The sequence below is a fragment of the Varroa jacobsoni genome, unplaced genomic scaffold (genome assembly GCF_002532875.2).
Source record: "Varroa jacobsoni isolate VJ856 unplaced genomic scaffold, vjacob_1.0 scaffold_518, whole genome shotgun sequence".
Lineage (NCBI taxonomy): Eukaryota > Metazoa > Arthropoda > Arachnida > Mesostigmata > Varroidae > Varroa > Varroa jacobsoni.
Window position 1 is genome coordinate 4188 of NW_019213420.1, and position 27973 is coordinate 32160.

Consider the following 27973-nt stretch of genomic DNA (forward strand, 5'->3'; position numbering starts at 1 on the left):
AGCCGCGTTCGAATTCGCGCACTGGCTCATGTAGAAAATGGCGGCTAAGAGCAAAACGTGTTTTGGCATTTCTTTCGGCAATACAAACCTCTGTATTGCTGTACACAAGGTTTGTGTACAGTTGTTTAGCGCTAATTGATTAGATTAATGATACGGCAATGCCAGATTTCATATAGAAACATTTGACAGCATCGTATATGGTCAATGAACATTCAAACAAATTATCTAAGATTGTGCAGTATTGACTTCTGCGCGCGTTAGCTCGGTTAACGCTAAAGAAGAGCACTATCGTTCGTTACTTCAAATCAGCGTAGATCGACTTATTTCAATTTGTAGTGGTCGAATTTATATTTATATCACTTAGTGTCGAAACTAGTGCAGCTTATGTATAGGTCACGCTATTTGTGTGATCGATATGGAAATATAATTACCTATCAACTCGAACAGAACACAGATGAAATGTAAGCTAACAAAAACCTGTGCGGTTATTACGGCTGTTTCTTTCTTTTAAAATTAGTATGTATTGAAAACGTTTTTAATCTGAGAATTTAAACGAATCATCTGCTGACTGCTTAAGACAATGTCACGATACCGAACGAATTTCAAAACGTGCAATCTTTTTACAATCAATATTAATTAATACTTATGTAGTATTACACGAATTGTGCAGTGTTATTTTCAAGGATTCAAAAGCTGATTTAATTAATGAATTAGCAAACAACGGTTGATGTTGGCATTGTATTCTAATGCCTGCAATCTACAAAATATAGAGGTCTAAATATTGAATTATAATATTATACGTATATTTTAAAACATCTAGGATCGTATACACTGACGTGCACTAAGTGCGATAGGTTAGCAAGTTATTGTGAAGTATATCTAATCGAGTATTCATTGCATTGAGTGTTTTAGTCGGCTAGCTTACAAATCAAAAGTTAGTATATTATTCGCAACTGGTTCTTTAATGGGGTATCAATTTTAAACATATGGTTTCGAGTTTAAGAAACAACGTACAGCAGTGATTTTAGAGAGAATCATCTCTGCGCATAAAGTATTATGATCATGTCATGGCCATTTTGTTCATTTTAGCATTAGCACTCTACCCACGAATCTTAATTGAAGAATATTATTAGTGAGTGAATTTTCTTTGAATCTCGTTCTATCGTTGTGTCGCATCGATTTTAGGATGGGAAAGCTGACGTTGTGGCAAACGACTCCGGAGAGCGTACAACACCGGCAGCTGTGAATTTTTCCCAGCATGAGATCGTAAGTGATGATTATATCACTGCTGCAGTTCGTTCTGCTCATTACATAGGTAACAAGCAAGAGATCAATAGCCAGAGCCTTTATGGTGGTTAATAATAACGTGCTTCCGAGCAAACGTAAAAGTGCATTCAAAACCAGTGCTAGATACAGTATCTTTTGTTGTGCTGGAAGGGTACAACCGTCTGACGCAATCAATGCTTAACGGCTTATCGAATTAGCTAGACTATAAATGATAATATAATATAAATAGCCTTTGTTTAAAAAAGAAGGTGAACTAGGTACTAAGTTGTATTAGCCAGTAACTAAACGTCTTTTGGTCCAGTATAGCCGTTAAGCATTAGCTCAGACGATCAGCAGAATCAAACAACAGCTAGGATTTCCGATTTATTATCATCGTTATTATTCGTGGCTAGTTTAACGTTCATTTTGCGTATCATATATTCAATTGTTTTGCATAATGAAAGATAAAGTTCAAGTGCAGTGCAAAAACCAAACCTAATTATACATGTGTATAATTGATTTGCCAATGCAACTAGTGTGTTGGCTTACATGCAAAAAATCGTCTTTTGAGTCTGCCTAATGCTACCGTACCAAGCGTGAAGCGTCTGCTGGGTAGCGATGATGCTTCGAAATGGACGAATTCGGTAATCAGTTGCGATTCTGTCGAGGGTCAGGGCACACTTTCATTCACCGTTAGCTATGAGAACAATAATGGACAGACCTGCGAAAAGAAGGTTACCACCGAACAACTGTTAACCCATCAATTGAACAAGTTACACGGTGAGTAACGAGTGAACTTTTTTTTTTATATATATATATATATATATATATATACTATAGAAGCATTTAGATCGCCGTTAAATCATAGGTATTAGTTGGTGACTACAGCCTACAATTGGCGATGCAGTCAAGTGGAACTTCATTATAGTGCAACATGTTTTATGTGAAAAAAGTGAACGAACGCACGGTACAAGAAGTTTTTACTTGGTAGTTTCGGAATACATAGTTTACACCTGAGGTGAAATACGTAGGCGTAAAGGCAGATTAAAGAAATCCGATAAATTGTATTCCTTTGAAGTTGATGAAGAGTTCGCCTTCTTTTTTTTTGAACTGGTGGCTGCTTATTAGCTTTTTTTGTTTAGAGAATCGCCTTGGACACGAACGGTGAAGTGTTACCATGAGGGTGATTTTGAAGTGGGCCCAAGGCACAACTGAGGTCACTTTAGTCGCCTGTTCAGACTCGTGAATGGTAGGCTTAGAGTACGGGGTGTCAATTTTAAGAATAGGAATAGCTTTGAATAGTTTGAAGTTTTGCAGTAAAATGCTGTGTGCGCCATCTTTTTTTTTGGAGACATGAGATTCAATTAATTAAATAAGTATTTTATACATAATAAGGTGGCTTCGAGTTAAATTATGCAGAAATGTTACGAATTAGTCGTTGTTGATCATATCGTATCTTAGTGTAGTCCATAAATACATATGAATATTTTAGCATAATTTTTATTTAACAAATGAGGGCTGCTATAAAAAAAAATCAGGCACAAGGAAGTTGAACTTTGCGCAACTAATTAATCTATTTTATCATTACATTTTTTAAGCTAAAATATTGAATTGATTCTTAGTAATATAAGCTGCGAAGAAAAAAACATCTAAAAAGAACACCTATCTTGCCAGTAAGGAATTGGCTCAGAAACGGTGTATGGGTTATGAGAAGTCGACATCTTACAAAAAAAATCGTAAAAAATTATACCTTAACGGCTCGTGCAAACATTGAAGGTTTTTGAGGAAATATTTTGAAGGCTTTACATTTACAGGTTTTACAGCGATTGTGAGCGATCGCATATCACACGCGTTACTCAAATTTATGTTTGGACTCAGAAAAACAGTATATTTCGTCAAAGTCAGTTTTTTTTCTAAATTTTTGGTAAATACTTTACGTATCATTCTGAGGAGATTAATTTTAATTGCCATCGTTAGAATTGCAACCCTTTGTGAACCATTTGAAAACAAATGATTGACTGGTTAATTGAAACGCGAGATGAAAATGATAACTTTTGTCATGTTTTCAGAAACTGCCCTCAACCAACGACAGGATGAAATCTATCCATGTGTCATTACTGTACCATTCTACTTTACCGTAAAGCAAAGAGAGTTAGTTTTAGGGTGCGCAAAGGAAGCAGGCTTTCATGTTCTAAGGGTGATTAACGAGCCGACCGCCGCTGCACTGGCTTATGTTCATAAGGCCGAAGCATCGACCACGTCAAAGTAAGTCCTCAAAGTTTCAAGATAAGGCTTCTACGAAAACTTGAGTTTTGTCCATGCATCATAGTAATATGGTAATATAGTCTTAAATATGCATGAAAATACGTTGCTCGTAGATGCCTTATATAAACATCGTTCTGCAAGTTTAGCTTTTGCCGTATTCTTTATACTGCAGAGTGTGCAGCTTGAATGACCAGCTCAAGACATTGGCTCTTTGGATACGGTTTTAGTAACATATTGTGTAGACAACAGCACCTTTGCTTTTAACGAGCAATGAATGTGTTAACTTATTTTCACTTTATTGACTATATAGACATGATTGTGTGCTATTTGTTTTCATATATCCATTATTCCATATAAAAATAAAGTGTGTGATAGCATGTTCGAGCTTACAGTGACCTAACGAATACGTTTTTTTCGTGCTTAAAAGTTGATTTTACATTAGACACTGATTTTAAAGAAACATACAATACCTATGTATAACCTATATTGATTAGTTGGTTCAAATCAAGTGATTTCGTTTTCACCTTTGGCAAATTCTAAACATCTATGCAATCAAATGAGAAGTAACCAAATCAAGTAAAATATATTCCAAAAAATACTGGTTCGTTATAATCGCGATGCATAGGTAATATCTTTGGCTTCCAACGGAAGGGTCACATAGAGGCCTTTAGGTTCAAATCCGGGTGCGCATAGTGTCTCTAATGAAAATCAAAGCAGCAAAAAGAGTAATTAGTACAATAGAAATGTTCTATTTTCGTGCTTGGATTGAAATTGCTCGTACTGAGCCGTCTGTCCTTACAGGTCTTTGAAGAATTACTTAAAGCGGTCCTGAGACCTGTCGTAATAAGGATGGTGAAGATTCAGCTTGAACAGAATCTCTGTAGCAATTTAAAATTAATATTAAGCCGTTGAAAAGTATTGATGCTTTTTCTAACCAGATGGTTTTAATGTCACATATCTTAGGTAATAAGGGCCTCATCGTGTCGGAGTTGTTATCGTTTGAAGGCTGAGATTCGACAGTAGACTTGCCGAAAACAGCCTTTGATCAGACTTTAGACGGAGCACTTTGAAAATAAGTGTCTTCTTCAAAATTTCACATTATTTTACGATTTTATCACGATAAAGGCATAAATAATGCCCAAGCCCATTAAAAGATGTGTTTTATAAAGTCAACATACGTTGCCGGAAAAAACGACTTAACGATAGTTCTGCAGTTTTAATTTTGAAAATGTCAAAGATGCTTCTCGCAGTAATTGACCAACTACCGAGAAAACTGATTAAGTTAGAGCGAAACTTGAGCAGCACCAACAAGGACACGTAAGTAGCCATGATATCGCCAGGGAACTAAACCATTACCAAGCGGTTTCAAACAATTTGAAGAGAGCTGGCTACAAAAAAAAACTCGATATTTGGGTGCCACACGAATTGATGCAAAGTAATTAATCATATTTTCATCGGAAAAACTCTACAGAAATGCAACAAATTGAGCTGTTTCTAAACCGATCGATTATTGGTAGTGAAATCTAGATCACTTAGAGCAATATATGGTGAAAAAATGTGTTCCACAATCTGTGAGAAAGCCCGGACTAACGTCAAAAGAGTTGACGCTATATGTTCCGTAGCATCGGAAAGGAGTCGTGCCTTATGGGTTGCTGTCGCCTGACAAAATGATTTGGACGGATCTCTACTGTCGACAACTAAGGACATTACAACAGGCTACTGGAAAAAATCGACCGGAACCCGTAAACAGAAAAGGCGTAATCTCCTACCATAACAATGTCATACCACATACAACTTTAAGTATCCGCAAAATTAAGTAAAAAATTTCAATGCATCCGCCGTACAGCCCGGATTCCGTGTCACTAAACTACTAACTCCTTTGTTCTACGCAAGACTCCCTTAATCGTGTTAAATTAGTTTCAATGAAAAGATTCAAATACTTTTCGTCACAATTTTTCGCCTAGAAGCCACAGAGTTCTACAGGAATGAACTCGTGGTGTTACCAACAAATGGCAAAAAGTTATCGATTAAAATAAGATATATTTAGCTTATTAATATTGATTTACAGTATAAAGAAACTAATCGTTTCAATTTTGGCTTAAAAATCGTTAATACTTTTTTGACATTACATACGGGTTAACTTTTGTATTACAAAAGAGCTTAATCAGCTCAAGCATCATGGCCTCATTTTCGCTATAATATGAAAAAAGCATTTCTCATTAACAGCTATAAATCAATAGCTTTAGTGCTCCTATTGTATAAACTGGTTATTGGGTAGCCATAATTGAGTGGCCATATATTTTTTCGCAAAATCCGACGAATACCAGAAACTAGATAAATCAAGCAAATGAGTTTGGACCATGTTTATTGTGTTATCTTCCAAAGATACTCACCTTTAACCAGATGATTTATTAAGGTATATACATTGCAGCCCGTCTGTTCGTTAGATTGGTTTGTAAACCATGCTTATAAATTGGCATGTACCTATGCTCTCATACACCCTGTTATTCATATATTGCATAAAAGTTCAATAACCTTTATTTTCGCATTTTTTCCGCATACCCTATTGCTATCGTATGTGAGCATCGTGCCAATTAATGGCAGTCGGTCCTTCCAACAGTAAAACAGGATTTTTGACAAGGGTTGTTACCTCCAGCAGCCGAAATCCTTGGCAACGGGCGGACTACTGACAGGCTTATAGAATATTTCGCGTAGGTTGAAAAATAATGATTGTAGTGATATTCACGCCGGTCAGACTGAAATGATTTGCAGCTGGTGTCGAACTCGGAACTTCATGATCATGAGCTCGAAACAACACGTCAGGCAATGTCAAGTATTGATGTCACATTTTTCTCAATCCGTAAATTAAAAGCTTCTGTATAAAAACGATGTGGGTCCTAATGTCTGTAGGTGAGTCTGCCACAAGCAATTTTCGAAATAAATGAAAACCTTACTAATTGCCTAGCTATTCACTTGACTGAATCAGATTGATAGACCCAACCGATCTTTTCACGGAGCTCTGATATGACTCCATGTTTTGGGATTATAAGAAAAAAATCTTGTCCGATCCGAAAGTTACGAGAGACGGCGTGTTGCTTGCGCAACGATACTGCTTAACTCACTCGACTTTGTGCCAAGAAGCGGTTTTCCATCGATGCTATTTGCGCATAGTGCATGGATGTTCGTTTATTGACGTTTTTTCGACGAGTTTCGTTTATTAACGAGTCTTCGTGCCTAAACCAAAAAGTAGTTTGTGACTGACTTGACAAACTTTCTAAGACCAGTTCCTTATCCACTTTTTCGGCTGTGGTTACACGTAGTCGCTCGTCCAATTTGTTGCCATCTACTCAGTGAGCCTTGAGACTCCCCTGAGACATATCCGACCCGTATAGACCCTACTCGCTAGTCCAGCACCAAATGAGGCAGAGAGTCCGCGATGCGCTCATTACCGTCTAACTGCTAATTAGGAATATTACAAGTAAAACAGCTGTGCTTCATTTAGGGAAACTATACTAAGCCGAATTAACTACACTTTCGAGAGAATATTTTATTATAGGCTATTTAGTATTGAACTAATTTACATGTAATGTACCTATGTATTAGACCCATGTGATACCTTGTACTGATTAGATAGCGATGTAGATGCCACATATTCTTGGTTTGCAATTGAAAACACATAGACCAGTGTAAAATTATGGTTATCATACAATTGCATGTCACAGCAGCATCTATCACATGCGCTGTGCCTTGTATTGTGTCTCTCTACTCATAGGCGAGATCATTATTCTTTCGATATTGATTGGCCTGTTGTATAATGTGAATTAAGGCGCTCCTTTGATGCACAGTAAACTTGTAAATAATTAACAAAACATAAAAGCAAGCATGAGCGCGACTTTTTCTATCCGGTACAAAGTATCTATAGAACATTCGAATATACACGCTGCGCGACGGTATCGTGGTAACGAGCTAGACATATTTATTTCATTGATATCGAAGTATTGGAACAATACGCTCTTTTTAGGCTGACTAATAACTAATTTAAGCAGCCTGTAAAATTTATGAAATTAAATTATAAGACTGTGTTACTAGTGAGTTTAGGATGTATTATTTAGTGTAGTTTAGGGTGATTAAGACCTCGGGTGGTCTCAGAGTGACCACTTTGTATCGACTTGCTAGCGATTTCAGCGAACTCAAAAGCTGATGCGTTACCGTAATTTTTTATTCATTCATTCAAAAAACTTGCCTAAAGTTACAACGCTATACTGTGGGTTTGCCTGTATATTTAGCCCCAACTGCACTGTTTTTATGTTAGTTAACACACATTTTAAATCGATATGTCAATGTTGTACTTGATGTTAACTAAATGCGCTTTGTCCATGTACGTAAGGGCTAGATCGTATGCGAAGAAACCCTTGCAATATTTAGTCATGAGTGTTCCAACAACAGAGGGGGGTATGATGACTAGATAGCTAAGTTAGCAATTTTCGCTGGCTTTAACTGGAATCTCATAGCTGGCCAGCCACAGCTAGCTGAAGTTGCGCAAAAGTGATCCTTTATTCTTGATACAGCAAGGGGTCGCATCCTCTTTCTATCTTTATATGCTCGGGGGCGTTGCATGACGGAGCGTGTAAAGGTGCTGCAACAGGAGTGGGCGGAGTGGCAGTCTGATAACGTTTAAACTAACGGATCCGGCTTTAAGGCAAGATACAAGCATATATGTACATGACTTATAATATTTTCGAAACGTACTGGCGGATAAACTTAAGCGTCAATTTGTGGCTGTAACACTAGTATATCGCGCGTGGATTCGCTCCCGAGTTATTTTCCCTATCAGATCTGTTTATCTTGTTTCATCGTCAGGTTTGACCAGAGCGCTATTTAAATTGATTCGAATTGGCACCCTATTCAAGAAGGCGGGAGTTGCTGGTTCAAGCCGAACTATTAACATATATTATGTGTATGATTAAATAAAAAAAGCTTAATTATTGTAATTAGTATCGATTGTTTCCCTGGACAGATCATTAGCACATCGAATTTGTAAGGCGGATTTACACAACGATAATAACCTGACTCCATGGACACTGACTCTGTGATGTTTAATATGTTATGCGCTGTACAGCTACTTAGAGGAAGCTAAGTTTTCTCTGTTAAAGATACAGTACGCTACACGGTTCAATCTAAAGTAAAACAAATATACTTTGAGCTCTATTATTAGTAAAGCTCTATTGACGTAATGTCTGCTCTTCCATTATTTTTAATTAATAGAATTTGAAATACAGTTATGAACATCAGGTTTGGGACGCATACAAATAGAAACTGTGACGGAAATGGCTAGATCGCCACAGGGCTTTAACGTTGAAACTATTCGGTGAGAAATCAGAGAACACAATTTTTTTTCAGTTGTAGATTGCGCAAATACTAGCACTAAAGTGGGGCCTTAGAAAACAGTTGTCAGGAATTAACTTAATTTTGGATAATTAAATAACCATGACATAGCTGAGATATTCTAGTACTCTTTTAGAGAATCAATTCTTTAAAGAATCTGCACGAATGCGTTCAGCCATTGCTATTTGTAAGTAACTGTTACTACTTCTCATGGGACAAAATAGTTCATATATTTCAAAAATCAAAGCGCTCCTTTTTTGCTACTACAACAAACAAGGGCTATATGGGTAGGAAAAATTGGATAAGTTTGAATATCTTGACGATATCTTGATATTCGATCGTTGGTTTCGCGCCGAAACGTCTTAAACGATTCTTGCGCCTTTACTGTAGCCCTAAGAGAATTAGTGTGTAGAAGACTAACTGTTGTAGAACAGGCCATCGAATGGAACCTGGCTTCGCACTGAACTTCCGCAATTGCGATTATAAAAACAATGATCGATACTGGGAAAAGCAAAAAAATGCTCCTGACAATCATGAGCTCGAGAACCGATGCGTTACTAAAATGTAGAAAACAAATGCTTGTCGTCAAGGGATCCAATGAGAAGCTCCGATAGCAATTCTCATGTCGGATACATTCTAAATGCTCACTTCAGTTAAGATAGAAAAGAGGTTGATTGCACTGCTCGAAAAAAACGCGTGTAGATCTCCCCGCCAGCACTTGCGTTTAATTGACGGTGGTGATTACATAGGTGGTAACAACTTCCTTTGGTATCCACATGTTTTATTATACTGGACGGATTTTGTGCGATGTAAAGCTAGCATAAAGCCAACCTCTGAGCCCCTGCCGATATCCTAGGTTTTATCAACGGTTTATTGCAAAAAAGACGTATTTCGAAATAATATATTGCATTTCGAGGTTCAAACCAATGGTTTCTCGCCGTCTATTTTAAGAAATTCAGATGTCGGAACAACGGTGCCTTGGCAAGCCAGCCACTCACGAGTTAACCACCACTGTTGACTTCTCTATCTGCATGCTATAAATACACGAAAGCTGAACTAGTCAGAATTTTTTCTGCTTTACTTTGTGTTCCATTATAGTTCTATCTTGGTCAGGCTTCGAAAGTCATTTGCATGACAGACGACAACGATGGGACGTTTCCAGCTTTACTCTTCCCGAGCCGAGACCTCTGGACCTAACTCATGCGGGTGCTTTCCCCACTGGAACGAAGGAAGGGAAATTGTTCGAAACAAGAGGTAGCTAGAAGACAAACAACTGTTGTCGGCTGATTGAAAAATTTTGCACCTTCAGGTGCCCGATGCAGACGTGTCTGTTATACGCGTTTAGGGGTAGCTAAAGTTCCGTCAGTCGACCTAATACTTTCATCTCTAAGACTGTCAAACATTTATGTTCGCTTCTGTGCATGCAATGAAGAATTTTCGTTTTTCCCGGGTTAGCTTCTTGCGCTCACAACAGAGTAGGTCAGTCGAGCAGAATTCAGGGAGGCTTAGAAGCACAAGCGGTCTTCCTACCCGTAGAAAAGCTAAGCAGCAACCATGATTTAGGTAGTACTAGTAGTAGCATTATTACCAAGAGGGACTGTAAGGCCTGCATTCAATGGTGGGCTGGATGGTGACGTTCCCGTTTGCCTGTCTGTCTTTTCGTTCGTTCAGGTACGTGTATATAGCTATTATAAACGGATAAGTGGTCGTTGAGTTCCATGACTATTGCTGGCAGCGGCGGTGGCTTCCGTGAGATCCTATCTTTTCCAGTTAGTTTTTTTGGTTCAACAACCAAGGAAAAGGGAAAGAGAAAGGCGAACAAGTGACTGCCAATGTACCTGAAAACCAATTGCATCTTGCTGATGAAAGATGACAACAGCTAAAATTATTCTTTTGACCACTGTGGTCATGGTGGCTATTCTTGTTGGACAGGCGCGCGCGTTTAGAAACGAACAAACAGTAGTAAAAATAATAATAAACAGTTTAAAGAAGTGTCTGGTCATTTTTTTACTAACCGATTTCATTCGATCACCGATTGAGAGCTGAACCACCGCTGAGCTGCAGCCCGAAACAAAGCGCCATTTAAATTTAAACCCGAGGAGTCCAATTGAAAGTTTGGAAGTGACGCTAGCCTATAAGTTTTCACAATTACATTCGTAAAATAGAAGAGAATTGACCGTAGGAACAGCGTGTTATCTAACTGAAAAGTGCTCAGGTTATCTCTTTCTCCAAATGTATTTTGGTTGACAAAAGAAATTCACTAGTTTTAATATGGAACTCTTTCAACATGGACTTAAAAGTAGCAGTACGTCAAAATATACCTGGCTTGAATATCGATCCTGTGGCACAGAATCGTTTTTTAATCGACTCTAATTTTTAACCTTTTCAGGTCATTATCGTATGGCCATGTTTCGAGGGCAGTTTATTATTAAACGATGATTAATAATCTCTGACCAATCTTCGTAATCTTTGCTGGTTCCTTTTACTTACTTGCAGGACAATTCTCGTCTATCGGCTTGGTGGCGAATCTAGCGATGTCACTGTGCTTCAACTGCTTCGTGGTCAGATGTCCGTTATAGCTTCAGATCACAATTCTTCCTTGGGCGGAAATCTCTGGACGACTGGTTGTGCAAAATATGCTGCCCAAGAATTTAAACGGTTAGTATATGCACAAGACTTGCTCGCTAGGATACGCACAGATTAAATCACTGAAAGTTTAATGACGGAGTAATTGTGCCGCCTATACTCCGAGACAAATTCTATTTTTCTCTTAATTTGTGCATCGATATTTTGTTGGGTTAATAGATGGTAAATCAAACCAAATGTCTTTGTCGGGAAAATAGAAAAAAATCAAAGGTACATAATTCACCATCTTGTAAGCCTGACATACGAAAAAACTTCATTTCGTTCTTATTCGTATTTTTTTTTCTTATGTAGGCATAGTGAAAAAACTTGTTTGACATGCTTTTTTTCTATCTGCTGTTTACGTTTTATCTGCAATTTCCGTTTATCTAAACCGGTCGACACCTATTATCGATACTGAGTTATCTCATATACAGTTAAGTCGAAAAAAACACAACCTGAACGATAGTAGTAGTCAATGTAAAAACTATAAATCTAGAATATTCTTAACAAATAACAAATGTACAAGTTTACCATATGCTCAACCCTAAAATACCATAATAAAATTATGATAAGAGCAGATTTCGTTCTAAACGGCTAGCTAACTATTGTACTATTATTTTTGAATATTGGCGCCGTTTTTTACCGCCATCGTGCGATCACGAGCACCGTCCCATTGCACTCGGTGTCTGCTCACATTTTGGCCATTAGGTTACAGCACGATATGATAATTATTGCACGCATAACTTACAACCGTGCAACCATTCGCGTGTGTGTCCAAGTAGTAGGGTCAATTCTACTATTTTTTTAAGGTAGAGTAGTACAGGAGATGTGTTCCAGGATTCGTGTAGACAGTCGTCAGCTTAGACTATGCTTGTGAAAAAGTCAGTATTGAATTTACCATAGAATTTCCAGGGAGTTTGGAAGTTGGGTGAAACGTTATGCTCGAAGAATTTATGGTAAAAAAACACACTGACAAAAGTAATATTGGGTTGTCGAGAAAGTATTGACCGTTCTAAAGCCAAAATTTTGTTCGTATTTTAAAATAATATTGCTAAACTGACTATGCGCCATTTTGATCGACAACCTTCTGCTATTTTTCCGGTAACACGGTGATCCCATCACTGCGGAACTGTTATGGTTTCTGGGCGAAAAATTGTGACAGGCCATTCTTGCATCCTTCCATTGGAACCGAATTAACAGTAGCAAGGAGGTTCTACAGAGGCCAAAACAGATCATGAATGGTATAAGATCCGAGCTATCTGGTGGATACATTTAAATTTTGGGTACAGTTTTTTTAGATATTTGTCGGCTAGCAAACGATGTGCGTTATCAATAAATTTTCTGTTTTCTTGCCTAATAAAAACCAGCATCGCTATAAACAAGGGCGGAGGTCGCATTAAAAGTTAAAGAAGGGACATGTTACAGCAGCTAATATTGTTGATTTAAATGAGAGACTTTATAAGCTGCTCATTATTGTTGCTTGTCCATTTCGCCTCGCCTGGCACATTCACCCTACCAGACAGAGTAGAGGATACAAACTTAACCGCTATATATATACGACCGACAGCAGCTGGCCTGCAGCCTGCAGGACTCGCAAAACAGGTCGCCGAGATGGTTTTACAAGGAGTGAATTACAGACTATCTGGATGTTGCCCTCTAGGTGAAGTTACGCTTTTTTCGCCTTACTCTGCTTACAGCGTCTATAACACGTTCAGTTCCTGCTATTGCTTTGTGAGACAGAAGGTTATGAGTTCGTTTTCACAGTTAGGGCGGCCTAGGTTAAGTGTAAGTTATCGGCTCATAAACCAAATCGAATTTCTTCGAATTCGGAAGAAGTATTAATACATACGTTCGCTCTTGTTAGTCTTACATCATGGTTATACGAAATTTCAATTTGAAGTAGGTAGAAGTCTCCGTCAACGCCAGTCACACGAAAAAGTAATGAATACTGCGTGTCGGTCGTTACTAGGAACCACGACATGAGTCCGCGATGACCATCCATTGAAGCTGGTGTGTTGGAACTCTGTGGAAGGCCTTGATTGTAATCTTAAAATAATTATAGAAAACATCAAAAATGCATGCTTCGAAACCGCAAAAATCGTTTGTTTTAATTAGAAATACCACTTAAATCATTGTTAATAAACGCTGATGGTGTCCAATATCATATCGTTAGCCAAAGAAGAGAAAAAGGACTTGAGGGTATGGTGTAAGCAGTACCGTGAAACGGAGTAACATGGAAACGTATAAACTGAACATAGCGGGTCACAATTAAAAGTTTTGTAGAAACAACCAATTATTACAGAAGATAGATTCTTTTATAGATGTGATGAATTACATGGCGAGTCATATAAAACACTAACAGTAGTTTGTATGTATACCTGTTTACTTGCTATTGCGCCTATCGCTGCAAGAGAGATCGTTCACTCAGGTTTGCTGTACATCCTATGCATGTATTTGTATTTCTAGCGAAGTTATTATTGTATTCCATCACAAATTTAACGCACGAAAACTTGAATGGTCTAACGATGAACTAATGTTAGGTTGCTTCGTAGAGGTATGGGGCGGACGTGCACACACTTCATTGGAAAATACCAACCGTTTTAAGCAACGCGTAACGGCGACGCCAGACGTAGAGCTCCAATCATTTATTTATTTAGACACGTATAACAGCGTGTCCTGATAATACGAGATCTTTTTGCACTGTTAGTCTACGCGACCGAGATTTTGTATAAAAAGATGCTGCGTACTTCCTTGTCTTTGGAACTTCAGTGTGTTGTAAGTCAGGAAGTTCTAGAATACGGGGCGATAAAACATAAATGAAGCTCTTAGCAGTCGCGCAGAAAATATAATACAAAAATGGTTCAACGGCAGACGAGTGAGCTCAGCAGTGTGTAGATGTTCGGTTCTACTTATTGATGCGTAGCCTTTATAGTGATCAAAATGTGCCTATGCTTTTGTAGTGAAAGTGTACTTAGTCATTGAAGCCTGCCTAACTGCTTGTCCCAGCAAATTGGCATTTATTTCCACGTTCGTAATCCCTAGAGAACCTAGAGACTACCGATGGAAGTAGATACATAAAGACCAATGACAGCACTGAGGAACAGCTGTGGATGTAAAATTGCGAAAAGAGAATGCCCGTGTCGTCCATAACAGGGCCTACGTGCATTTCTATTGTAGAATATGCGTTCAAAGTAGTTCTAAAGAATGACGTGGGTGGCTATTTTGTTTGGCTGGACTATGTGTATATTTCACACAGGACTATGATGTTTTGTTCTTTTTATAGGTAACTATATGCTTTTTTGAAGGGCTAAATTAAAGGTTTGTTGAACGTTCTGAACATCGCATGGTAGCTTTTTTTCTGAACCATCAGTTACTAACGGTGTTGTCAGGTACGTTACGTTGTCGTAACAGATGTTGTACAATTCTACGAACTAATTTGCACTCTGGGCTGTTCTGATGTACCTAGGAAGACACGGATCTCGTGGGATGATCTATCGAAACGCTCAAGGGGAAAAGTGTTGGCGGCAGCCGAGAGGGCCAAGCACGTACTTAGCACAATGGAGAGTTGCAACTGCAGTGTCGAATCAGTGCACGAAGGCCTTGACCTTAATGTAGCGTTGACTCGAGCACGATTTGAGATGGCTACTCAGGGCCATCTTTTACGTGTCAAAGAGGACATCTTCGACCTGCTCGAGAAGGTCGGAGTTCACAAAGATCAAATACACATGGTAGGTTTTGTTCACCTATTTGTTGGCGATCCCAGAGAAATCATTGGCATTCGCCGCAGCCGTCGTGGCTCCGTTATCATCCGTCATTTTAAATCAGACTTTATGAGACGAAGCTTCTGTACGTAAATAGCCTTGCTGGAACCGGCGATTTCCAGCGTGAACTATAATGTATTCATCATATTATATAATCATGTGTGTGTATGATATCTACTTAATATGTGCGTTAATGAAGCAAGATAATATTATGACATTTAATGACGATATTGTAATAATTAGCTTATTATGTTGTGTAACCCAGTAAAGATTTACCTACTAAGGTATATTATTTCATTACATTGTCTTCGGTAAAAAATTGATTTTTTTCATTGCGGATTTTTCAGTCTGACAGCCCTCGCAGTATTGCAGTTATTACGTATGTGTTGTCAGCTGTTATAGCCCAGTAATCGTGCTAGGTTTGTTATACGTACCCTAGTTAAAAACTGATAGCGATAAATTATTGATTTCAGACTTCGCAATCGTGAAAATCTGCTCAGAGAGACTGTAAACCATACTAGTCGCTGTCCGCCTAGACTCTAATTTTATCATTGCTCGATTCAATAGTGCAGCAAGGGGCATCGACTTAAACGTCCAGGTTGAAACGCAGCAGTATTTATCCCATTCTTTCGCACCATTAACCGAGCATTTCATTTGTTATGACTGTTTGACAGCGAGCCTTCGACTCCGTCTGCATACGGTACAAAGAAATTTGCCATAACTATCCGCCGCCTGAAGACTTACTTGATATATCTTGCGTATAGGATTCAAATTATTATTATATTATTTGGATGTAAATTGCGCGGGCGCACACCTAAGTACGTGATTGCTCTAGGATGACATTGTACGGTCACTACCCGTGCTCTTTAAAGGGCTTTGTAATTATATTTGAAATTTTGTAGAACTTCCTAAAACAATGTCGTATGTTGTTTTTTTGCTTTAGTGGTTGCATAAGGTTAACACAGTATTATTTTAAAGCAAAAAACTAGCATTTAGACGTTAAGGATAGTCAAAAGAAATTCGCGTTTCGAAAATGCTTCGATCTAAATTGGTACGCGTTCCTAGCAGTGACCAACACGAATAGGACTGTCCTGCTTTCTCGTTGAACAAGCCTGCTTATGGCCAACAATAGACGTTCGAAAAATGTCTGACAAATGAAAACAAATCGGGTGCAATGCAAAGGGCAAAGGATCTAAACAAAAGCAGTTTTCGAATGAGATGTGTTTTTGTCTCATTATTCGTTCACATCTGTGTCAAGAAACCTACAGAACAGTCATAGTAAAAGTGGTATATATGGGAAGTTTCTGTTCATTAGGTTTCACTCTTCAGTTCACTTTTCATTCGTTATACGGTATGGGCATCCATATTTCTGCATTCTCTTTTCCAATGAGCCTATCTCATTCGCGAAATTAAGCCAATGCTCATCATTCTTTTTTTCATATAGACGTGCAATATTGAGACACTAGTTATTCCAGAACTTCTTCATTACGTCGCCATACTCACATCAAACATGCTCACTGCAAAACTGGTTAAGCTAAGGTAGGTAATGCTCTAAATGAACGTTACGAACAGAAACCCTAGTGAAAATGGCAGAGCTATTTGTCGCTGAAAAATTAAATCGCATTCGTAGTCATCTATATAAAAATCTGCAATGTAGTGGGCTTTTTTTTGCTTATCTTAGGTCGTCTTGAGTGGTGGTGGATGCAGGATGGTCTCTATTCAGAAGATGATCTCCGCCGAATTTTCGAAAGCCGAGCTCTGCAACGGGATTCCGCCAGACGAGGTTATTGCCGTTGGAGCAGCCTGGCAAGCTGAGGTGAGTTTTCAAACAATGGAAGGAAATGAGAACGGCGCTTTAAGTGATTTTACTTCGTAGTTCTTTATATCTGAATTTTTTCTTATTAATTATACACCGGATCATTTGACAATCAGCACTTTGCATTGTTACGCGGAAAGAGATCTAAATGTCCTCCTATGTGTTTATCAATCAATATATTTTATAATAGAGCATCTTAGTTGTTCAAATCCTTGTAGAAACTCCTGTGACAGAAACAGCTAGTGCTGAATAGCTTGACGGACACTCACATATTTTTTTATTTTAGAAAGGAGCCTTCAAAATAAAGAGTAATCTATAAATTAATTCTAATACATGTATGTACGCCCCCTAAACTGCTAATCGCTTCTATGCTTAAAACTATGATAAATGCTTCTACGAATAGGATTCATCCGATGGTTTCTGTTTCATTTTGTTAATATCTTAATATCAAGCGAAACAATGGTTTTGTAAGAAATTTCACTGGAGCTCTTTGCTTTCATAATCATAATCGATGTTGTTTTTAAGTGCGTAGTTTTCATCTTATAAAATATATCATTCAAAATAGATATTTTTTGTATATTAGAGGGCTTGGAAAGAACATATTCTGCAGCGGGGTAGAACGTGGTACAGTTCCATGTTATTGTTGCAATAATAGTCTTCCGTCTCGTTCGGTCTTGTTGTTGACGTGCTCAAGGAAACTGAACAAGAGTTTACTAAACACTTGCCTTGAAAGAATTTAAATAATTAATTTGAAGATTTGAGATCGTTTCATAACAGCCACACCTCTGACAGTCTTCTCACTGTGAGCAGGCACCCTTATAAAAGTATTGCAGATAGATAATTTTACTTCTCCTTTAGCTCTGTCTTAATACAGCCAACTGTCTCAGGTTTAAAAGCAATTGCAATATTTCTACGCAAGACAAAATAATTATCGTCTTCGCATCTCTTACATATTAGGTTTGCACAGGTTGAAGTCTAGTCCCTTAATGATATTTTAGCTAGTATTCAGCGACATGTAACCTTTAACATGCCTGCAATATGTACATATGTATATACGGAACGTACGAACCGATTTGTCACAGTAAAAACAATATTTTTAGAAACATTTACATAACATGATTTTATTTGTCGGAACTGGTAGTTTGCCACGTGGCCCTACAGTCTAAATAGAGTTCTCTAATAATAATATTCTTTATTAACGATATTGCTAATTAATGTAAGTAATATAAGTAAAAGTTCTTTAATAATGTTGAGTCAATAAACGAAAATTGGCAGACAGCAAAGATTATACGTTTAATGTGCCTACTCACAACAGAAAATGAACGGCAGCAAAAGCATACCCATATCGTATAAGGCACCAATATCCTGCGAATTTGGACATATTTAATAAAACCTAATCGTTTTAACAATACAGTTGTCATTTTTATTTTTCGCGCAAAGAAAACTATGGCCACTGTAATTCAGTTCAAAATTTGCGCTTATCTTAAAGGGTCTACGTCTTTGCTGTGTGATTTCATAAACTAGCGCTAGCGCATTTTTTCCATCCGCCGCTTCACTTTAATGTTCTAATCGCACGATAGCAGCGCCATCTAAGCGCTGTACATTCACCACGTTACGATTAGTTGAGTCAAGTGAACACGGAGAGTATTGTTATCCTAATGGTAGCCTTATTTTTTCTACTATGTTTTTCTATTGTTTAGGTTTTGCTGTCTAGAGGCGCGGCAGGTGCCGAGGAAGACTCTAAACATCTCCAACCTACTGTCGAATTACCTGCGCTTTCTAAAGAGATCGCTCTCAAGGTTGGTAAAATAGTTCCCTCAAAATTTAAGGTAGTGTTACTATAGGATAGTTCGATCAAATATCAGATAACCAAACTCTATTTGAATTTCTATTTACGTAGAGCGCTCTTCCTTCTTGATCTCATTAAGCTTGCGTCCCTGTTTGCATCAAGGCCATTTACGTTGTCGTTGTAACCGTTGTTGATCTGACCTTGTCAGAACGAGGTCCGATAGTAAACTGCAATACTTTAGTGCAAGCTATCAATTGGTTAAAAGGCTTAAGGGAGTGAAAATTGTTATTAAAATTATTATTAATTAAAATGCTAAATTAGCGCACTACCGTCAATTACTGCCAGTCGGCTTTTTGTTGTAGGACTTTCCGCTTTTGCACCGCTCGCCAACGAGTTGCGGCTAGTAAATCCACGGTCAGGAAAAGTCTTATATTTTTTCTTCAATCTTCCTTGTTGTCATTTTATTACATTAATGCATTATATTTCATTAATAGTGTCCTCTTGCTGCAAATTCATGAGAAACAAGTAATTGTGAAATCGCTACGTAAAAGCGTCATAAGGACCAAATTGTGGACCTTGTAGAATTACGTTGGCCATGATATTGATAATGACCTGAGTCTTAGGTGTTGAGCTTAAGATTAGATGCAACGGCCGTCACAATTATTGCCGTTTACTTTATGAACAAAAAACAATGGTCTGAGTTGGAACCAAATAAAGTGTTGCTTATCTATTCGTCAGTGGATTAAGCATATAGCATAAAAGTATTACGCATGGGTTCTCTGATTAATGCCCAATGGTCACGACCAAACGCGACGTCCTGTACGGACATACGTTCAGACTGTACATGCGTGCACAGCATCGGCAGGCGTAATCGTCACAGCTTATAGCCGGAAGAAAATAGCATTAGCGGCAATCGTTCCATTTATCGTCAGGGAAAAAGACGAATGAGTGCAAGAGAATTGTTTAGAATAATCCGCATACAACGATTGTTCCCAGCTGAGTCACGCACTCCTTACAGTTGTCCTGGTGTAATCCTTGTAGGATTAAGCTTGAAGCTTTCGCACACCCAACGGGAATTAGAAGAGTCTTTAGATAATTTAGTTCGAAACCAAGCTGGATTTTATTGGTGGCTTTTTTTGTTGTTTTCACTAGACATGGCGAGAGTCCTTCAGAACAATTCCCAATCTGGCATAGAAAATCACGCAACGAAAAAATGCAGATTTTTGTGCTAGTTTGATGAATATTCATAGATAAAAGCGAATTCCATGTTTGCTTTAGACAGTTTTGAATAGTGCGATAAATTCAAACTTGTTGGCGTATATTTCGGAGACAACAAGTTCTGGCTTAAAAATAACTATGAATATTCTTGCGAGCAATATATGACATTCTTCTGTAGTAAAAGTCTAAGCATGATGTGGTCGGTATGAATTTGGCCTTTCTGGAACGCTGTTCACAGTATTAGCTATTGTATATAGCTTTAAGTGTAGATGGTGCAAATGTAAATCCTGTGTAAATGGATAGCCGTGTACAATACATTTAAGAGGGCCGCATTGCCTTCGATACTTAGACCCTCTGTTTGCATGACGGTACTTGAATAAAGATAAAACCTTTCATCGAGTGGATCAATAAGATATATAGCCGCTGTTATATATGCAGCTTTCGTCTACAACGGCCTTGCCAGTGATATTCGTAACCATTGTCGCTTCCGAGCTTTGTCTAATACATTTTCGTTTTTTTTTTGTAGATCGATGACGAGTGATTTAAAGCTCAAATTTTTTTCGATTGTTATTTTTGGTAGAAACATTTAGTCTCTAAAGCTGGCTTGGGCAAACGAAGTATTAAGCTTCAAAACATAGATATATGAGAATAGCTGGGTAATAGTTCTTGCCACGAGATAACTTTTCTCGTCTGGAATTGCAATATACTGATGCCGCAATGGCATATCACCTTGAATTGTCAACCTTTCGTGTAGGTTCACCCACGTATTCTCACAGCAAATATAAATCGCTTCAAAAATACCCCGTAGACACGAGTTAGTTCCATTCCCAGCAGCGGCGGGCCGCCATCGCATGTGAGGTCATTTTTTCAGCGTTTAATGTTTCGAGGAAGAAAGCTCAAATTTAGCTGCGACCGCAAGCCTGGTTTGGCTGGCGTGCATCTGTGCAGACCTCTTTTTAACGGTTCCTCGATTGTCTTGTATATCAAGTATGTTGTTTTTCAAAAAATTGTTCTTTGAAAAATTAATCTAGAAAATTCTCTTCCTCAGTGAAATATACTCGTTGCGCGAAACCCTTTTGTGCCCGTAACGGAAGACAATGAGCACACGAAGGAAAGAAGTATAACCTACTAAAGCATGGGCGTGGTCTTTTTGCCAACTGTGGTACCTTCTTGAATCGAATTTTTAAGTGTACATGTTACAGATCCTACGTTAAAATCGCGTTCAATTTATCAAATTAATACCACTCATGAGGTTTTGGCGTAGGCTCTATTTGTGTTTTTACGTACATTTTGCTTCTTGAGTATATTCTATTTTACAGGATTTGTTGAAAATAAAGCTTGTCCCTTTGTAACTCGAGTACGAGCTCACTTCCGCAATAGAAATGGGCATGCGGTCAAGTAATGACCTGATAACACGAGATTTGTCCAGCGTATTCTTACATGTTATGTTCCAGATGCAAATCTAAACAACAATGTTCCAATGTTAAGTATTATCATGAAAGATACCGACTTACGATTTGGATTCAATCAAACATATTTATCAACAATTACGCGTATTCAAATCGGAACCATTGCTACCATGATTCAGGGAGTCCATAGAGATTTATATCAATTAGCAATACGAATTCTAATGAGCTCTAATGGGCATTGTAACTGGCCTCAACGAGGGCTTTTAAATTCCTGTAAGTTGAATTCCACGTAAAAGGCATGTTTGACCCATTTTACTGTCGTACTGCGGATAAACGACAGTGTAGCTTGACCTTCGAGATAGTCCAGAACGCGTTTTGCATTGAACACCTTGAGGAAGCAAGCACGAAACGCGTCCTTAATCAAAAAATGCCCTTTACTCTGAACCCATATCGCTAGCTGCTGCATTGGCAAACTGAACTACCATCTTCTCAAACGAAAGCTAGAATTTAAACCTTTCCCTTGGTGTATTCGTACTATTTCTAATTGCGAAAATCTAAATTCATGTCTGTAAAGTTCCGAAACGGGACACAGGTCAAAGCTAGTGCCCTTGACAACGAACACGCAAGTACCACGATTAGCTACTATTTGCATTGAAACTAAAAGCTAATTAGAAAAAGGAATTTTAAGGTGCTCTCTGTAGTTAGGCGCATGTCGTTTATACGAAATCTGATGCAGCAGATCATTGCTGTTTCGCAGGACTGATCCTAGAGAAAACGACGAAGGAGCAGGGAATATCCGTACCCAGCTCTGCAGACAGCTGATTAATTCCCTTGGCACTTGTCTAGGCCCATTTTGGGGACCGCATTGTTTTCTAACAACGAGGGAAGTTAATCCAAAACGAAAAAAAAAGACCAACAGCTAGGTTTTTCTCGTTAAGGAGTTAGGCAGGACGCTAATCAGTCGACTTGTGGGGTGCCGTGGGCCGTATTAAACGCAGTTCTAAGTATGATCTGTAAGCTGGGCAGGAAAGAGTAAGGAAACTTCGGCTGAAGAAAGCCATTAGGGAAACGAATTATGTCAATGAAGTAGCTGAGCTTCGTCTAGGGATGGTACACTGGAGGAGGGGTTAGGAACCGTTAAATGTTGAACAGTAATATAAGACCTGCTCGGAAAGGTTGTAGACGAGAAAGCCTGCCACAGTCATAAGGTTCTCAGCTATGGAAAACAAAACGGGATAAAGAATCTGGAAGTGAAAGAGATAACGAGATTTGGCAACTTACTTAGCAAACTGTCGAAGTTGTCGGGGGCGTCTATAGGGATTGAACAAAGCAGATTTACCCACCAGTTGTATCTGTATCCGTTGGACTCGCCTACGGCAAACGAAATTGATGCTATGATAATATGTACGGAAGTGTGCAATACTTATCAAGTACTATACTAACGATCGCGAAATTAATGAAGAAATATGAATTGTGTGCTTTTTGAATGGTGTGAGGTTTTCTTTACGGCCTTAAGCTGCAACTAAAAAAAAGAAAGAAACGCGCAAACTTCGATTAATACTCTTCTTCAAAAGTAGTTCTGAACATATCGATATGGTACATTGTGTAGTTTTGTTGTGGTTTGCTTTACCGTATAGAGCCTTTGTAGTGTCATCGGGCCCGCGTCATCGATTCGAGTATAGGGATTTGTGTTTATATTCGTGAATAAATATCGTCTGCACAGAAACGCCACGACGAAAGCATTAAAGCTAACACATATAATGGCATAATCATTGCATTGCTTAGGGCAGTTAGGCTAAATTACGCAGGAGGCATTTTGAAATATGTAAGCGAACTCGATTGAATTGCATTGTTCTTTCAAGTCTGTATATGAAAATGTATTTATCTGATAACAGGATACTGCAAAGAGATTTGGGAGGCCACGTAGGACTGCCCCTACGCACTCTCACACACGGTTCTTTTGCAGAGCGCAAAGAAGGAGTCAATCTCCGTATGTTCATGTATCATACTACCCGTACCAAATTGACGATCTGTTAAAAAATCCGGTAAAGTCTCTAGCCCTCAGCAGATATTGTTAGTCGTAATGAACTTCATAGCGATGTTGCCACTAAAAAGGGAATTGGTCCCGTGACAGTTATGTGGAAATATATTTATGAGATTCGTGTTAGGCATCGAATATAGACGCAATGTTGATCGTGGGGGACGGGGCCCGACATCGATTCAATGTGAAGCGTTCAATTTATATGTGGTTTACAAAACCTGCCCAAGCTGCTACGGATTCAAGCTTAGGAATTGGTCGAAACGTTTGCTGCGTGCGAGACCGCGTTCAAGCTTTACGTTCAGGAAGAAATCACCATGTTCTTACTTTCATTATAAACGCTTTTAAATTGCAATTTTCGGCTCAGCGTTGTGCATCCATAATTTTCCTATTAGTATAGCTTAAAAATGTGTTGTTAATTGGCGTCATCTTAAAGTCCAGCTAATCATTTCATGTTTATTACAGCTAAAAGACGGCTCCACAGAAGCTATTCTACCGAAAGGCAGCGCTGTTCCATGTCGCTTCGAGGCTCCAATAACGCTTGCGGAAGACAAATCTTCGGTACAGGTGCTCCTTTTACAGGGCGGTGAACCCTTGGCGAAACTCGTGATGAAAGATCTCGATGAAAATAGTAATCTGACACTCACCGTTGAGGTAAGTTTTGAGCGTAAGAAACTGCTCCACTTGGTTTATCCCTATCGTGTTAGTTACCTAGACGTTCGATCAGGACACCTGATCATCGTTTTTCTCTAGTGTCCACAAGTCGAACATTGCTCGGCGAGTGGCCAACCTGCAAATCTGATTTATCTAAGATCGTACATTTTTCTCATCTTTCAACTGACCCTTAATAGGCTTTTCACGACAACAGGCCTATAATGGGTATATTGTCTGACGTCGGCGGATACCAGAAACCTCCTGTGTAACATGCGGATAGCGGCAGGTGAAGCCGATTATCTTTTTATGCCCCTTCGCGTTCTATTGTCTTTCTCGCTGCACTTTTCCTAACTTCTAATCTATAACTGTTTTGCTGATGGGCAACGTCTCCTCATAGGGCATTGACGTAGCGAGTTGAAGCGATACGCGTAGAGAGGGAAAGAGGTTATTGGTGTTTTGCGGTACACGATCAACGATATTGGTAGCTGAGATATTTCGAAATACTTTACGTTTCATTGCTCTGTTTTCGTGCCCATGTCATCGATCAAGTATTAGAAAAAAATGTCCTTTCTCTATTATTCGTTACGTTCGAATCGGATTATCTCAGTACAATGGTACTAGTCAACTTTGGCAAGCTTTTCAAAACGTGTATGGTCTTTTGTGAGATTTTCAATTCAAATCCAAGGTCGCGGCTACTATATTCGTGTACAGCACCTGAAGTTCTCAACTTCGAAGTAAATCCCACATCATTCTTTCCATCGGGGTAGATTGCTACTTGCCAGAGTCTACAGAGCTGAGAGTGCCTGTACTAGTTACGATAGCAATAACATAAGCAGCAGCAAAGTCTCCGGTTAAAGAGAACGAAGATGAATATACTTAATTAAAGCCAATCGCACGGGGCATCATATAACAATTCTCCTTGTTTATAGACATGAGACGAAAAGCGGCATACGGTGTAGCGGGCGCTATGTCGTGGCTGAGCTGTCAAAGCAGACGACGTCTTCTGCTACTAGTAATACAACGTATTTCTATGTTTACGTTGCTCTCTGAATTATCATAGTGGCAGAAGTCTGTTATCTAACGAAGACACAGCTAAGGGCCAGTTAGAGGGATAAACTATAAAGCATTTAATGAATGACAGTCTACGAATGAGCGCAACGGTTCTTGTTGCAAAGTTGTGGTAGAGTGGTCCTTGAAGGCAAAACACAATACTGAAACTTTGCTATTATTCCTCGTAATGCGCTAGGGTAATATTCATTATTTTTACTGCATCATCAGTGTCTTTCTATACCTGTCTTGTATGGGTCCTTGACATACACGAGATACCTTTCGTACCAATCAGTTATTTATTCCTTGTTGAAGGTGTCATGGCTAAGCTGTCTGCGTAAGTCACGAACTCAACACGATTGAATCCACTGCTGTCAAAAGTCGAACATTGTTCGTTCCTTGACGCTGGCGTCGTCAAGAATTCGATCCCTTATAGACAGTGGCTTGTTTTCCAGGGTCTAATATAAGTGCTGTTGGCTGAGTTCGTAAGTTACTAGAAAATGAAGTCATATTCGACCGCACGGAGCTCTAGAGTAAGGCTGAAAAATTAACATCGGCTGCTCTGGAAAGCAGCTTTTAGATGAGGATGCACAGTTGTTGTTGTCCTGCCCCTGATTTGTTACTAAAAAGAGTGACACGGAATTAGCTACTGTACACATACGTACATGTAAATTCGTTACTATAAAGGTCTACTGAATACTAAAAACATGTAGACGGCGATGAAACTGATCCGAACGTGACATGAACTGGTCCGGCGTCGTCGGTATCTCAGCGAGGGCTGTTCAAGGTTCTACACAGGACTACAATCCGTCCCATAAAATTCTAAATAAAAGTACACTTTTATTATGTTCAACGGGTCATTTTTTCACAATTTTCAGGACGCCCTATTTAACAAAAAAAAAAAAGCAAGCTAGTATTAATCTCCAATAGCTAAAGCACTATGTGTTCGATCGGCAGGAGTGCCGTTCTCTACATCCATCCTAAAAAGCCATCCACTAAGAACGTCTCGTTTTTGGGCGTCTGTCTATTGATCGACCACCTGGGCTTGATGCGAACAGGAGAAAAAGATATTAATAATTCAGATCGGCAAATCGTAAACTGAATCGCAAAAATGGCTAACGGGAAGGTCGAGTAAAATTAACGTACGTATTGGGACACAAAATTATTACTAAATTAGTAAAAATAACTGTAAAGAGATGTACATCGGAGCAAAGCAAAATCTGAAGCTGAACGAAAGTAAATATCGAAGCATAGGGTAATGGTTGATTCAATAAAAAAAAATTGGGGAATGATAGATAATAATAGGACAATAAATGGTCAGTAGAGAAGAAAAGGCTCATGTGAATGATCGTGGTGTGATTTAATAGGCGACAGTACCAAATATGAGACAAACCCTATAATAACATAACAATTTCCTACATCACTCAGTGGAAATGTCTCCGCAATCGCACTATTGCCATAATTAAAGCAGATCGAGTATATAATAGCGACGAGAGACATGTTTACTTGGCGGGTTACTACATACGTCCTCAACCTATTAAGTTATCTTAGACGACACATTTTCGTTAAAACTGCCAGAGCCATTTTGAGTTTTGTTGGTGGGAGAAATGATTTAGCTTTTTTTCATACAATGAAATAGACGTGCTTGTCCATAATCTGTGCGCTGTCGTTTTTGTCGAATGCCCAAATGTTCTTCAACTTACGATGGCGCCTCGTTTTCACTAGCGTGCTTTATCTCTTGTCTCGTAGGACCGGCGCAGGTCAAACATGGCGTTGCATCGTTCGCCTAGGTGGCTAGCTAGAAGTCTGCCGTTAACAAAGTGACCTGTAGGACAGGGTCTTAACGTCACGGATCATTCAGTCTCAAGGATGTAAAGATTGCAATAACCAGCATCATATATTGAGATACACCTTTGTTGTTTGCCTTAAATAGACGTTACGATGTTATGAGTAATTTTCATTCCCAAAGCCGCCTGTTTTTCCGGTTGCTTTCTGACTATATGGATTTGATCAACCTAACGTTACTATTAATGTTAAATGGCCAGATTCGGATGTTTACCACCAACGCTACGTTAGCGTCATTTGAGGTACGGAACAAAGACGAAATATTGTTGCCTGACCGAAACACAAGTGCGGCAGCTTAGTCGACGATTATCAGAGAAGATGGACTAACTTAAAAGGGCAACTAGCAAAACTCACAAGAATGTATTGTGTGTGTTATGCATCTAATTGTCTTACCAGAAATCAAACAAATGTTTATTCCTCTCGAACACATAGGACCAAATTATTTTAAGATGGTAAATCTACTCATTGTTTGGACCGTCGTCGACAGAAATGACACCCAAATAGCTAAACGCTGTCTGCGCTACCTCTTATTAAAACGTTGGAATATTATTCTCTGTATATTTTCATAGGTGTCAGAAGAACGGACTCTGCATTGCCAATGTTTGGACAAGACGAGCAACCGCGTAGAGAGCGTCGTGGTTACCTAAGTTCCAGTATTCATTACGTGATAAGAAAAATCGATCTGAAACCGGCAGTTTATAGATCACCTATACGCTACGGAAAGTAATGGTCTATTAACAGTATACGCGTCTGAAAGGCCGCAGAAAGGATAACCATTTTAACGGCGCCGAGGACTCAAATTTCTCATGAGAGCTATAAAGCAATGAATAAAGAAATGTTTATACTTCTTGATAA

At 38.8% G+C, this 27973-nt stretch overlaps 1 protein-coding gene across 1 annotated transcript; it reads left to right on the forward strand.

Moving 5' to 3' along the window:
- On the forward strand, nucleotides 1-27973 carry LOC111261112 (heat shock 70 kDa protein 14). The gene is made up of 10 exons (XM_022834366.2): nucleotides 1-109; nucleotides 1186-1266; nucleotides 1803-2046; nucleotides 3336-3531; nucleotides 11413-11574; nucleotides 15008-15269; nucleotides 16984-17118; nucleotides 18819-18917; nucleotides 24038-24226; nucleotides 27688-27973. The coding sequence occupies exons 1-10, from the start codon at nucleotides 38-40 to the stop codon at nucleotides 27763-27765; spliced, it is 1518 nt and encodes a 505-aa protein (XP_022690101.1). The 5' UTR covers nucleotides 1-37; the 3' UTR covers nucleotides 27766-27973.

Excerpts from the sequence above, each read along its gene's own strand:
- LOC111261112 (XM_022834366.2), top strand. The coding sequence starts at position 38 with ATGGCGGCTAAGAGCAAAACGTGTTTTGGCATTTCTTTCGGCAATACA. Across the intron at positions 15,270-16,983 it reads ACAAAGATCAAATACACATG|GTCGTCTTGAGTGGTGGTGG; the intron begins GTAGGTTTTGTT and ends TGCTTATCTTAG. Across the intron at positions 17,119-18,818 it reads GAGCAGCCTGGCAAGCTGAG|GTTTTGCTGTCTAGAGGCGC; the intron begins GTGAGTTTTCAA and ends TCTATTGTTTAG.